The sequence below is a fragment of the Procambarus clarkii genome, chromosome 94 (genome assembly GCF_040958095.1).
Source record: "Procambarus clarkii isolate CNS0578487 chromosome 94, FALCON_Pclarkii_2.0, whole genome shotgun sequence".
NCBI lineage: Eukaryota > Metazoa > Arthropoda > Malacostraca > Decapoda > Cambaridae > Procambarus > Procambarus clarkii.
Window position 1 is genome coordinate 1,321,689 of NC_091243.1, and position 13,765 is coordinate 1,335,453.

A 13,765-nucleotide genomic window follows, 5' to 3' on the forward strand; every position below is an offset into this window, starting at 1 on the left:
ACATTTCAAGCTCGGGAAACTTGTCCCTAAGTTAACCAAATGTTTCCTAGCGGTATTTTTTGTTCTTGTGTGTGTTCTCAGTAAGGATCAGTGGACGACCCGACAGATGATGGCTCCCTTGAACATCGAGAAGAGATCCCAGGGATTGGAGATTTGCACTGCGAGTGTTGCAGTCGAAGAAGGGACCTGGAAGGTGATAGTAGATACAGGAGGTACGAGATATGATTTTATGAGTGACTGTTTCCGACAGGTTGACACCCCCCGTGTAACTGCTGAGCCTAAATGCAGCGTTATACGGAACGTTGGTCGACCTGACGGTGGCAGAGCGAATGCCATTTTCAATGTACGAACAGCCCTGTTGAGACTAGGTGTGGACCTAGTAGAGGAGTACGCTGTAAGTACTATTTTACCCGCTGTCGCTGTCACTCTATATGATCAGACCCCTGTATTCCAGGTTCCCGTCTCCCTGAAGGACCACTGGAACGGTACCAGAAATGCCGTTTGTAACCAGCCATCATCGGTGCCACGACACAGGGAAGTGTAGAGTCGCCCCAGATCGTGTCGATACCAATCCTTACTCGAGAGATGCGAGAATATACCCCTGCTTGACATCGCAGTGGAGATGTGGGAAGTTGCAACAGGCAAGCCATGGCCTACCATCTTCAAGTTTCATCTGTGCCAGAGTTGCCCAGTAGAACAGTTCTGTGGACGAGACAGCCTCGCCGTTCCAGTTAATAGTGTACGTGAATCTGTGTGGAGTGGTATCCACGTATTAATTTGGTTTGTGTTTTTCTTTATAGAAACCCAAACCAAATTCTTTTTGGTGGGGAGGTGTTACGGACCCAGATCCAGCATCCGAGCCTGGAGCAGTGACGACCACGCCATCTGTGGGTCAGCTCCCGAAACCCCCTCCAAATGGACGACGACACCTGGTGAGAACGAGGTGTACTGGCCACCAGGGCCAGTTTCCAGTCCTGTTCAGCTCACAACACAGCCTCTGCTGACCTCTGGTGAGGTTGAGCTCAGACAGCAACGCCATCTAGGGAGTGGATACGTCGGGCGTTTGTGTCGGAGCCTGTAAGTGAGGTGCTTTTGTGTGTCTCTATTATTGATGACGTGTCTGCTTACAGAGTCGACCTGGGACTGCTGTAAGGGAAGTTGAGTCAGTCTACCCAAGGCAGCCGTCTCGACACCAAGTGTTTGCTGCAGCAGCTGTGAGTCGCCTCCCGGATGAACACTGTGGTGTTACCCTGCCTGTGAAGCGGCAGTTGAAGGATTGTCATACCCGGAACTGACTGGTGGAGACGCTTAACCACTGGGGTATTGTGGAAAGGAGAGTGATCTGTGGTATCACACGAGGCTCCTGACTAGGGCGCTACCCTAGTATCGCTCGTGGAGTGGCCTAACCAGCGTTGCTGATTCGGAACCTGCCAGCTATCTGCTGGACTTGTGGTTGACGGCCTCCACGGCGGTGCCCCCAGTGGAACTGTGTTTTGGCTGGCCTGTGGCCGGGGTAGACTCAGCTTCTCGAAGGATTCGTCGTGAGGCCACGAGAGCACTGAGAGCTCGGCACTGAGAAGATCCAGAGTCTTCCGAAGAAGACAACCGTGTACTATAGTGTTCATATTCCCCCCCCCCCCCCCCCGTGTAATCTTCATATATATATGTATTGGTGAAGGTGTTAATTATAATAAGTTTTTGCCTTTCTTTCCCTTCCCCTTTTAATTTACTTGCATTACGGATCACATCCCTTGAACGCCACTACTGGCTTGGGGCCGGATACCCTTCCTCTAACAACATCAGAGTAAGAACCCAGTTGCGACCCGAGAGGGCTGTAACACAGGTCTGTCTTGTGTTGTTGTTTCAATCATGTCACCCCTCGCTGGTCACGGATCTCACACCTGGCACCAACGTGGGGCCGTTGTCTTTTCACTGTGGGTTATTGCTACTTGCTGCAGTCTTGTCGAGCTGCCATTGCGTCTGAAGTGGTTGTTAAGAGTAGTTAGGGTCACTATTGTTAAGAGTAGTTAGGGTCAGCAGTACAGCGATCGGTCCGAATCGGAAGCAGTTATTCCAGTTAGCCTAGCAATGTCAAGCGCACGACAGACATTAACGTAACTTCAGATGATTCCTGACTATGTATCGTTAGTATTAAGTTTTATGAATAAACTAATTGTTGAACTACAAGTGCCTTTACGTTCACACCTTTAAAGCCCTTGTACCCAGTATCGACTTTGCCCTATCCCTTTCATGTTGCCTGGATTACTTGGATTTGAACTGCGTTTATGGCCGCACACATAAAATAATTTTTATTTGATGTGAGGATCTTATGAGCTACTCTGATGACCACCCTCTGAGGTCCCAGGAGCTCTACGACCCAGTAGATAAGGAGTACCAAGGATTTGGACTCCTGCAGCTGCTCTATGCACTCCTGGTCAGTCATTAAAGTATAATCTGCCCTCAGCATTAGTTTGGTTCAGTCCTTTCCTGACTGAGGTTGCTTGTAACCTATTCACCTATAAAAATGATAATCTCGCACACTTATCATTACTAATATATGTAGTTTAAAACAGTAGTTTAATTGGCTACATATATTTAAATTTAATATAACCCCCCTTATGTATAAGGAGTCGATTTGTGAGAATATTGCAGAAATACAGTTCGCTAAACCTCATACATATTGGTATCGAAATATAATATAATTAACGTAAATATAAATTCTATATAAATTCATATAAATTACATAAATATAAATCTCACGAGTCAGTTCCCCACAACTATCCTGTATAATTCATAGCCATCCTCTATAATTCATGACTATTCTTTATAATTCATGATCATTCTCTTTTACTCATGACCATCCTCTATAATTCATGACTGTCCACTATAATTTATGATTATCCCTTATAATTCATCACATCCTCTATAATTCATGACCATCCTCTTTAATTCTTGGCCATCCCTTATAATCGATGACCATCCTCTATAATGTATGACTGTCTTCTATAATTCATGACCATCCTCTATAATACACGACTATCCTTCATAAGTCATGACAATCCTCTATATTCAAGACCATCCTCTATAGTAGATGACCATCCTCTGTAATTCATGATTATCCTCTTTAATGTATGGCCATCCTCTATAATGCATCGCCATCCTCTATAATGCATGGCCATCCTCTATAATGCATCGCCATCCTCTATAATGCATGGCCATCCTCTATAATGCATGGCCATCCTCTATAATGCATGGCCATCCTCTATAATGCATGGCCATCCTCTATAATGCATGGCCATCCTCTATAATGCATGACCATCCTCTATAATGCATGGCCATCCTCTATAATGCATGGCCATCCTCTATAATGCATGACCATCCTCTATAATGCATGGCCATCCTCTATAATGCATGACCATCCTCCATAATGCATGGCCATCCTCTATAATGCATGACCATCCTCTATAATGCATGACCATCTTCTATAATGCATGAACATCCTCTACAATTGATGTCCATACTATTGCAATTGTATTTAGTCAATTCAGTTTTACGTTTAGTAAACGTGTTAAGGCTTGTTATGGTGGAAAGTTTTTTGTCAACCATGTAAACTCAGGTGTGTAGTGATATATCACCCGCGTTGTTCTGCAGGTGTGGCCGTGTGTTATCCTGCTATCACGACACATGTGTAGTAATACAACACCCGCGTTATTCTGCAGGTGTGACCGCGTATTATCCTACTATCACGACACATGTGTATTAATACAACACCCGTGTTGTTCTGCAGGTGTGGCCGTGTGTTATCCTGCTATCACTACACATGTGTAGCACTACAACACGCGTTGTTCTGCAGGTGTGGCCGAGTGTTATCCTACTATCACTACACATGTGTAGCACTACAACACGCGTTGTTCTGCAGGTGTAGCCGTGTGTTATCATGCTATCACTACACATGTGTAGCGCTACAACACATCCGTAGTTCTGCAGGTGTCCTGGTCATGTACTTGGTCAATGTCCCTCAGAATCTTGTATGTCCTTATCATGTATGCGATATGAATCTTTCTAGTTGTTAGGTCAAATTTACTAATAATTCTTGAAAATTTTCTTAAGCCATTAATGAGCATTGTTTCAGTTATTTAGACTTTTTCTTTTTTTGATGCATTTCTTTAGGTAGTGGTTCCATCTCGGGGCAGCATACTTATGGTTCCATCTCGGGGCAGCATACTTATGGTTCCATCTCGGGGCAGCATACTTATGGTTCCATCTCGGGGCAGCATACTTATGGTTCCATCTCGGGGCAGCATACTTATGGTTCCATCTCGGGGCAGCATACTTATGGTTCCATCCCAGGGCAGCATACTTATGGTTCCATCCCGGGGCAGCATACTTATGGTTCCATCCCGGGGCAGCATACTTATGGTTCCATTTCGGGGCAGCATACTTATGGTTCCATTTCGGGGCAGCATACTTATGGTTCCATCTCGGGGCAGCATACTTATGGTTCCATCCCAGGGCAGCATACTTATGGTTCCATCCCGGGGCAGCATACTTATGGTTCCATCCCGGGGCAGCATACTTATGGTTCCATCTCGGGGCAGCATACTTATGGTTCCATTTCGGGGCAGCATACTTATGGTTCCATCTCGGGGCAGCATACTTATGGTTCCATCTCGGGGCAGCATACTTATGGTTCCAACTCGGGGCAGCATACTTATGGTTCCATCTCGGGGCAGCATACTTATGGTTCCATCTCGGGGCAGCATACTTATGGTTCCATCTCGGGGCAGCATACTTATGGTTCCATCCCGGGGCAGCATACTTATGGTTCCATCTCAGGGCAGCATACTTATGGTTCCATCCCGGGGCAGCATACTTATGGTTCCATCCGGAGGCAGCATACTTATGGTTCCATCTCGGGGCAGCATACTTATGGTTCCATCTCGGGGCAGCATACTTATGGTTCCATCCCGGGGCAGCATACTTATGGTTCCATCTCGGGGCAGCATACTTATGGTTCCATCTCGGGGCAGCATACTTATGGTTCCATCTCGGGGCAGCATACTTATGGTTCCATCTCGGGGCAGCATACTTATGGTTCCATCTCGGGGCAGCATACTTATGGTTCCATCCCGGGGCAGCATACTTATGGTTCCATCTCAGGGCAGCATACTTATGGTTCCATCCCGGGGCAGCATACTTATGGTTCCATCCGGAGGCAGCATACTTATGGTTCCATCTCGGGGCAGCATACTTATGGTTCCATCTCGGGGCAGCATACTTATGGTTCCATCCCGGGGCAGCATACTTATGGTTCCATCTCGGGGCAGCATACTTATGGTTCCATCTCGGGGCAGCATACTTATGGTTCCATCTCGGGGCAGCATACTTATGGTTCCATCTCGGGGCAGCATACTTATGGTTCCATCTCGGGGCAGCATACTTATGGTTCCATCCCGGGGCAGCATACTTATGGTTCCATCCGGAGGCAGCATACTTATGGTTCCATCTCGGGGCAGCACACTGATGGTTCCATCCCGGGGCAGCATACTTATGGTTCCATCCGGAGGCAGCATACTCATGGTTCCATCTCGGGGCAGCACACTGATGGTTCCATCCCGGGGCAGCATACTTATGGTTCCATCCGGAGGCAGCATACTCATGGTTCCATCTCGGGGCAGCACACTGATGGTTCCATCCCGGGGCAGCATACTTATGGTTCCATCAAGAGGGGAGGGAAAGCTTGAGAACATTATTTTTATACATAGCAGTAAAGCTGAATACATCTCTCTAGCATTGAAGTATAAGTACTGAATAAGTTCTTATAAGTAGTGAAGTACTTATATGACGACCGAAGCCACCTATTCAGTTTGGCAGCCCCCCCCCACAATCATCTTGGACGACGATTAACCTTAGCAGCATTCACAATAATCGTGACCAACCATTAATATTGGTAGCCAGTGCAATCCATCGACCCCAAGCATTAGGCTTGGTAGCCTCCACAATCACCGGGGCCGACCATTAGGCTTGATAGCCTCCACAATCACCGGGGCCGAGCATTAGGCTTGCTAGCCTCCACAATCACCGTGGCCGAGCATTAGACTTGGTAGCCTCCACAATCACCGGGGCCGAGCATTAAGCTTGGTAGCCTCCACAATCACCGGGGCCGACCATTAGGCTTGATAGCCTCCACAATCACCGGGGCCGAGCATTAGGCTTGCTAGCCTCCACAATCACCGTGGCCGAGCATTAGACTTGGTAGCCTCCACAATCACCGGGGCCGAACATTAAGCTTGGTAGCCTCCACAATCACCGTGGCCGAACATTAAGCTTGGTAGCCTCCACAATCACCGTGGCCGAGCATTAGACTTGGTAGCCTCCACAATCATCGGGGACGAACATTAGGCTTGGTAGCCTCCACAATCACCGTGGCCGAGCATTAGACTTGGTAGCCTCCACAATCACCGGGGACGAGCATTAAGCTTGGTAGACTTTACAATCACCGGGGCCGAGTATTAAGCTTGGTAGCCTCCACAATCACCGTGGCCGAGCATTAGACTTGGTAGCCTCCACAATCACCGGGGACGAACATTAGGCTTGGTAGCCTCCACAATCACCGTGGCCGAGCATTAAGCTTGGTAGACTTTACAATCACCGGGGCCGAGTATTAAGCTTGGTAGCCTCCACAATCACCGTGACCGAGCATTATACTTGGTAGCCTCCACAATCACCGGGGACGAGCATTAAGCTTGGTAGACTTTACAATCACCGGGGCCGAGTATTAAGCTTGGTAGCCTCCACAATCACCGTGGCCGACCATTAGGCTTTGTAGCCTCCACAATCACCGTGGCCGAGCATTAGACTTGGTAGCCTCCACAATCACCGGGGACGATCATTAAGCTTGGTAGACTTTACAATCACCGGGGCCGAGTATTAAGCTTGGTAGCCTCCACAATCACCGGGGACGAGCATTAAGCTTGGTAGACTTTACAATCACCGGGCCCGAGTATTAAGCTTGGTAGCCTCCACAATCACCGTGGCCGAGCATTAAGCTTGGTAGCCTCCACAATCACCGGGGACGAGCATTAAGCTTGGTAGACTTTACAATCACCGGGCCCGAGTATTAAGCTTGGTAGCCTCCACAATCACCGTGGCCGAGCATTAAGCTTGGTAGCCTCCACAATCACCGTGGCCGAGCATTAAGCTTGGTAGCCTCCACAATCACCGTGGGCGAACATTAAGCTTGGTAGCCTCCACAATCACCGTCGCCGAGTATTGTGACCACGTCTCTTGGTCACGTTAATCCACCAGACCGTCCTCTCGGCTGGTACATTACATTTAATACGTTATGGTCACAAAGTAAATGTTGTACGAGTCAGTAAAGGTGAGCTGCTGTGTACTGAGATTCACAGACACACATTGTACGTATTGTACAATGGTGTACGCTCAGACACCATTATGTACGTCATTAATGTACGTAGTCTCGCCTGAATATTAACAGCCCCTAATATTATGGTCTACCTCAAGGTAGACCATAATTTTTGAGAGAATTGTATTCACACTCTTAATAATTTTCTGCACTAGATTCGGCACAAAGACCAAACTACGAAATTCACAAGAAAAATCTGAATGGCTCTTGTTAGGATCAGCGTCTAAAGGTTGACCCAGAGAAGTCCAGAGCGTCTCAATAAACAGATATACACCAGACAATTTTACCAAGTGTGTTTTCTCCTCAATATAAGGAAAATCTTATCCGTATTTCCAATTGTTGTAGCAAAGAAAACGTATAAATTTATTGATTTTAGAACTCTAGATAAACTCAGGGATCAACAGACTAAGATAATATATATATATATTATATATATATATATATATATATATATATATATATATATATATATATATATATATATATATATATATATATATATATATATATATATAAATATATATATATATATATATATATATATATATATATATATATATATATATATATATATATTGTGACGGGAAAGTGTTGGAGTGTAGATGTTCAGCAGTCCTCCAATGGCTGGTGTCAATGCCTAGTCACACTTACAAAAAAAAAAAGATAGACTGCTTGCCTGTTTTCTGTCTGACTGTGGTAAAGTAAGGGAAGACACGCAAAACACAAAGTATAAACAATGAAACTTTAATTAATACAGAAAATAAATTATAAACAAAGACAATCCCTTGGCAATGTACAGTGCAAAAGAACAAGTCAAAAACAATATAACATAAATGAATGATAGGGATGAAGTTACTCCACAATAATAATAAAGTTAAAGGTGAAAAATAATCAGGTGCTGAGAATATTAGAATATTAGCGCTAGCTGAGAAACATCCAGCAGATACACAGCGTATATCAGTTAGTTGTTCACGGCTTGAGAGCACAAGGATATTCTGACTTCAATGGCTGGATCAAGCCCAGACATCGACTCAGGTAGAGGGCGTTGAAGTGCAGTGTGCAGGTGTTCAGTCGACGAGTAACCAATCAGGAGCAGGCAGGCTGGGAAGGGTAGTTGGCTGGTTGATGACGAGCCGGCGTGGAGGGAGTGGAGTAGGGGGGTCTTGGGTACGTTTTGCCTCCTGGTCAAAACGTTTTGTGCTACTGGTAGACGTATCTTAAAGGTAGCATCTTAATCTTGTGTAAAATACGTAACTTCATGTAGAGAAGAGCAGGCTCAATCTCTCTTGAAAGAGATTATCGTCACAACTCTCCCCCAATGCCTGCACTTACGAGTGAAGCTACATCTTCAGGTGGTAGAGTAGTAGGTGGAGTTGTCTCTACTTCATAAACTCTGGAGAGGGCGTCTGCTATGATGTTGTCAGAACCTTTGATGTAGAAGATCTCCAGGTTGAAATTCTGCAGATATAAAACCCATCGTAGAAGCCGTTGATTGTTGAGTTGGGCTTGCTGCAGGAAGCGTAGGGGATTGTGGTCCGAGTAGATGGTGGTAGACCGAGCACCTTGCAGGTATGATTCAAAGTGCTGCAAGTTCAGGACGATGGAGAGTAGCTCATTTTCGATCGTGCTGCAATTTTTCTGGTGTGTTTTTAACTTGTAGCTGTAGTAGCTAACAGGTAAAACATCCTCGCCTCGTTGTTGCATCAGGACACCCCCAATGTCGGTACCACTGGCGTCGACATGGACGATGAAAGGCTTCGTGATATCTGGTGAGGCGAGAATAGGATTAGAACAGAGCAGGAATTTAAGTTGTTCAAAAGCAATGGTCTGCTGAATGGTCCAATTATACCATTGCTTTGGGCTGGTTTAAGTGATCAAAGGTGTCGCCACCATACTAAAATTCTTCACAAACCTACGGTAGTAGGAGGCAAGACCAAGGAAGCGCAGGAGCTGCTTCCTGGTGGTAGGCTGTGGGTAATGCTGGATGGCTTGAGTGTGTGAGTCTAACGGAGCTAGGCTGCCACTCCCTATCTCATGACCAAGATAACGCACTTTATGTTTGGCAAAGGTGGACTTGCCCAAGTTGATGGTGAGGCCGGCTGTTAGGAGCTTGGCAAACAATCGTTGCAGCTGGAGCAGATGTTCGCTCCAGGTGTTGGTTGCCACAACGATGTCATCCAAGTAGGCGTAGGTGTTATCTAAGCCCTGGATGACGCGGTTGACAGCTCGCTGGAAGGTGGCCGGGGCATTACATAGTCCAAATGGAAGGCGTTCGTATCTGTAAAGGCCAAAGGGAGTGGTGAAGGCAGATATTTCCTTAGCTCGCTCTGTCAAACATACTTGGTAGTATCCCTTGAGTAAGTCTAACTTTGTTAGATACCGAGCATTACCAATGGCGTCAAGGATGTCATCTATTCTAGGTAATGGATAAGCATCCTTGATAGTCACAAGATTCAATTTCCGGTAATCAGTACACAACCTCACTTTACCTTGCGGTTTCGGCACCAAGATGCAGGGTGAGGCCCAAGGGGACTCACAAGGGGTGGCCAGCCCATGATCCAGGAGGTACTGTACCTCAGCACGCATAACTTCCTTTTTGCTCGGGCTGATTCTGTAGAAAGGTTGACGAATCGGCCGGGTGTCAGGGAGTAGCTGGATGTCATGCTGAACCACATTACACTCCTGTGGATCATCGCTGAACAACTTCTGATGTTCCTTGAAGATTCAGATGAGAGGAGCACTATTACTGTCCTGCATATAGGTATGAAGATCATTAAGGATTTCCGAGTTGGAAGGCACTGACTCAGTGTTAGTGCTTTCGGGAGGAGAAGCAGGGAAGGTCTCACTGTGGAGGTATGGACCTTTAAAGGTGGATAATTATACCAACACAGTAGGGGGAGTACCTTGATACTGCTTCAGGAGGTTGACGTGGCACAATTGGGTCTTCCGCCGCCTATCTGGAGTATCAAGATCGTAGTTGTGGTTGTTCCTGCACTCCTTGATGCGGTAAGGTCCTGAAAACTTGTTTTGTAATGGAGAACCTGGGATAGGAAAATATGCCAACACGAAGTCTCCTGGTTTAAATTTCCTTAGTTTGCTGCGTTGATCAAAATTAGTCTTCATCCTCTCCTGAGCTTTCATTAGATTGTCATTAGCAAATTTACCTACTCTCTCTAGAATGTGTTTTAAGTTTTGAAGAAACTGGGGCACATTCTGAGGGTCACTGAATATGGCATTATAGAGAGTCTTTGAAAGCTTTGAGAGGAATACGACACTTACGTCCGTAGAGCATCTCATAAGGAGATACTTCTAGAGACTCATTGGGGAGACTTCTGAAAATGCACATAATGAGGTCAAGTTGTTTATCCCAGTCCTTCAAGGTTTCATTGCAAAATTTCTTTAGGAGTGCTTTAATAGTCTGATGACTACGTTCAAGAGAATCCTGTGAAGCTGCATGATAGGGGCTGGACAATACCTGTGTGATGTTGAACTCCTCCAGTATCTTCTTGGAGAGATCACTGGTGAAGTTGGTGCTACAGTCACTTTGATCCTCTCTTGGAAATCCATACTGGGTGATATTATAGACTGTGGGTTGGTTGGTGTTGGCGTCGTTGATCCTTCTCTACGGACAACCCAACCCACAACTCGGTAGAGTGCTTATACTAGGAGATCACCCTTGGCGCTTCTGGCTCTTGGAGAGGGGCTCAACGTCACACGTTTAGGGGATGCGGCTCCAACACTTAGCCTCGTTGTCACGTGCACACACCCACTCGAGCCGCTGTGACTCCCCACTCTCTCCTTAGGTGATATGATCTCCTCAATCCCCTTTTTGACTTATTAGTATTACCTTTTACCCTGTCCACGGCAGTGGTTCTTGGTTCTTTCTCTCTCTCTCTCCTTCTTTACTACCTCCTGGGAAGCCTCACTAGGACAAGGGCAAACACCAGCAAATTGGGATACATTTACTGGACAAAGCACATACACGATACATACACACATGTAATAATAATGAATCCTATACTCTATAATATCACAATCAGGTTGCACTCCAACACCATCAGAACTCTATTATCAGCTTATCAAGTGGTATCCTATCTCCTGGTTCACCACCTGATACTATCAACCACCTCAAGTTGATCAAGTCTACATACACTGTTGCACCATCAGCAAGATAATATATATATATATAGAAAATCAGCATTTGAATGCAATCACATATATCAGTATAAATGTTCATTGATACACAACAATGATCCATCGATCACTGTCAGTCCTGGAACGCCATACATCTGTAGATAATCCACCCTACGGCTGTAACTCTAAACTTCAGTGTAAAACACTCCTTGACATAAGAATGCCAACAGTCACTCACCTCTCACTGCGTCTTGCACGCTAATGACAACCAAACACTATCAACTCCCTATAAGTAATCCACCAGAACTTCCCCTTCCACCTCTGGAAGTTCACTACCCTAATACCCTTAGGTTCTTCCGGGCTTCACCACCAGGATCCTCTGCAGCTCCTCCAGGCTGCTATCATGAAGTTTCCTTGAGCAACTACGGTGCTTCACCCTTCTGCTAGGGTCCTCCACAGCTCTCTTGGCTGCTACACCATGAAGTTTCCCCGAGCAACTATGGTGCTTCTCCACCTCTACAGAAGCACGTGACACTCCTCTTCACCGCTGCTTCTCCTCACAGCTCGAGGTCCTCTGCTCCACTACCTTGGAGTCTCATCAGCTACTTCATCTGCTGGCTTCGAAGTTCTCAGCAACTTCTTCCCCAAAGAACAAACCTGCAACCCATCGACACTCCAATAAAATGTTCCCCTTTAACACATAAACAAAATATATTCACACAATATGCTTGCCTCAAACCTCTATCTGTTCTCTACATACAGTGAGAGTGGACTCCCCCGTTTTGGGCGGGTCCATACTCCACCTCGCCTGGCGGCGGTCCTCACTCGCTGGGAGGGTCTTCCTCCGTCAGGAGCCGGGTTCCCTCAGTCGCCCGCCAGTGCTCAGAGTGGATGGACGTCGCTCCGTGTTCCTCCCTCTCCACTCTCTTATTTCAGGCCTTCTGCCTTATTAAAACATGTCTAACTTATAAATAAACATCGCTACTGTCGCTGGGCACACGACCAACTACAAGCAATCACTATGAACTGGCGTATATCGTGCTTACCACAGATCGTCTGGTCGAGGGCGCTTCTTCCTCTGACGAGGCTTGGTCAGGGCGCTCCACGGCCCACAATAATGCCTCCGGGCGGCTTAATATTCACTAATTATCGCCCACGACTTGAGACCACACGTCCCCAGCTCGATTCCACAGCTGGTACGTCTGCACACTTCTCTTCTCTTCGAGATATATCACTAGGGGTTCCCTTCTGACGGGAGCTCAAACGGAGCGCGGCTTCCCCCTGCGATGTCTGGCACTCAAGTGAGGTCAAGGTCCTCCGGAAGCGAGCCTCACGCCTCCAGCAAATGTCCACATCCCCTCGCCAGTCATTTATCTGTTTTCTTCTTCATTGCCCATAATCTCAAACTGTTACACATATCCAAGCAACTATTTTACATATGCGTTATCACCTCAATATTCGCTAGACCTTCTAATCAGGTCAGGCTTGATGAATAACTCTCAAGGAGGGAGACTCGTTTCTCCTGCAGGCTGAGATCATAACACTCCCCTCCCCTTATTTTTTAGAGTTATTCCAGTGGCAAAGCTCGGGATAATACATCCGCCACCACACTGTCTCGTTCTTCACCCGATATACTCTCTTAGGAGTCTACAATTAGTTCGTTGCTCCTTGCAACATCCGGCTCACAACTCGCCAGAAACATCATCTTCTCACAAACGATCTGACTTCTCTGGCACCTCTTGGCTAGGCTGTCCTCCATGGACGCCTGCACTCCATCGGTCCACTCTACTTATTGTCTCCACCCTCCGTTTCCTCGTCTTCTTCTCTTCACGTCCAGAGTCAGACGTCTACTGTCTGTACCTCCTCTGTCGTCTTCACACTTCCATCTACTGCCGTTATACTTTCGTCTCCTGTCATCATACTTCACTCCCTCGTCTTCACCGACGATCCTCCCTTTCGTCTCCTCATTTATCCAAGACCTCATCCAGTTTGACCTCCATCGAGTCCTCGGCTTTCTTCTATTCCTCCATGCTTGTATCATCTTCCTCTTCCCACATTTCTCACTTCTATACCACTCCATTTCTTCTCCTTCAACTCTTCTTCGTTCCCTAAAAGTTTCTTCGAGCACTGTACTACACTCAACAGCACTCGACCGTACATGTCGCTCTACCTCTCCTAGAGTGCTCGTAAGCATCTCTCCACACA

At 46.5% G+C, this 13,765-nt stretch overlaps 1 protein-coding gene across 1 annotated transcript; it reads left to right on the forward strand.

Annotated features, from left to right (window-relative positions):
- The first annotated feature begins 622 nt into the window (after positions 1 to 622).
- On the forward strand, positions 623 to 5,811 carry LOC138359941 (putative uncharacterized protein ENSP00000383309). The gene is made up of 3 exons (XM_069319816.1): positions 623 to 769; positions 2,324 to 2,434; positions 4,171 to 5,811. The coding sequence occupies exons 1-3, from the start codon at positions 623 to 625 to the stop codon at positions 5,809 to 5,811; spliced, it is 1,899 nt and encodes a 632-aa protein (XP_069175917.1).
- Positions 5,812 to 13,765: the final 7,954 nt, after the last annotated feature.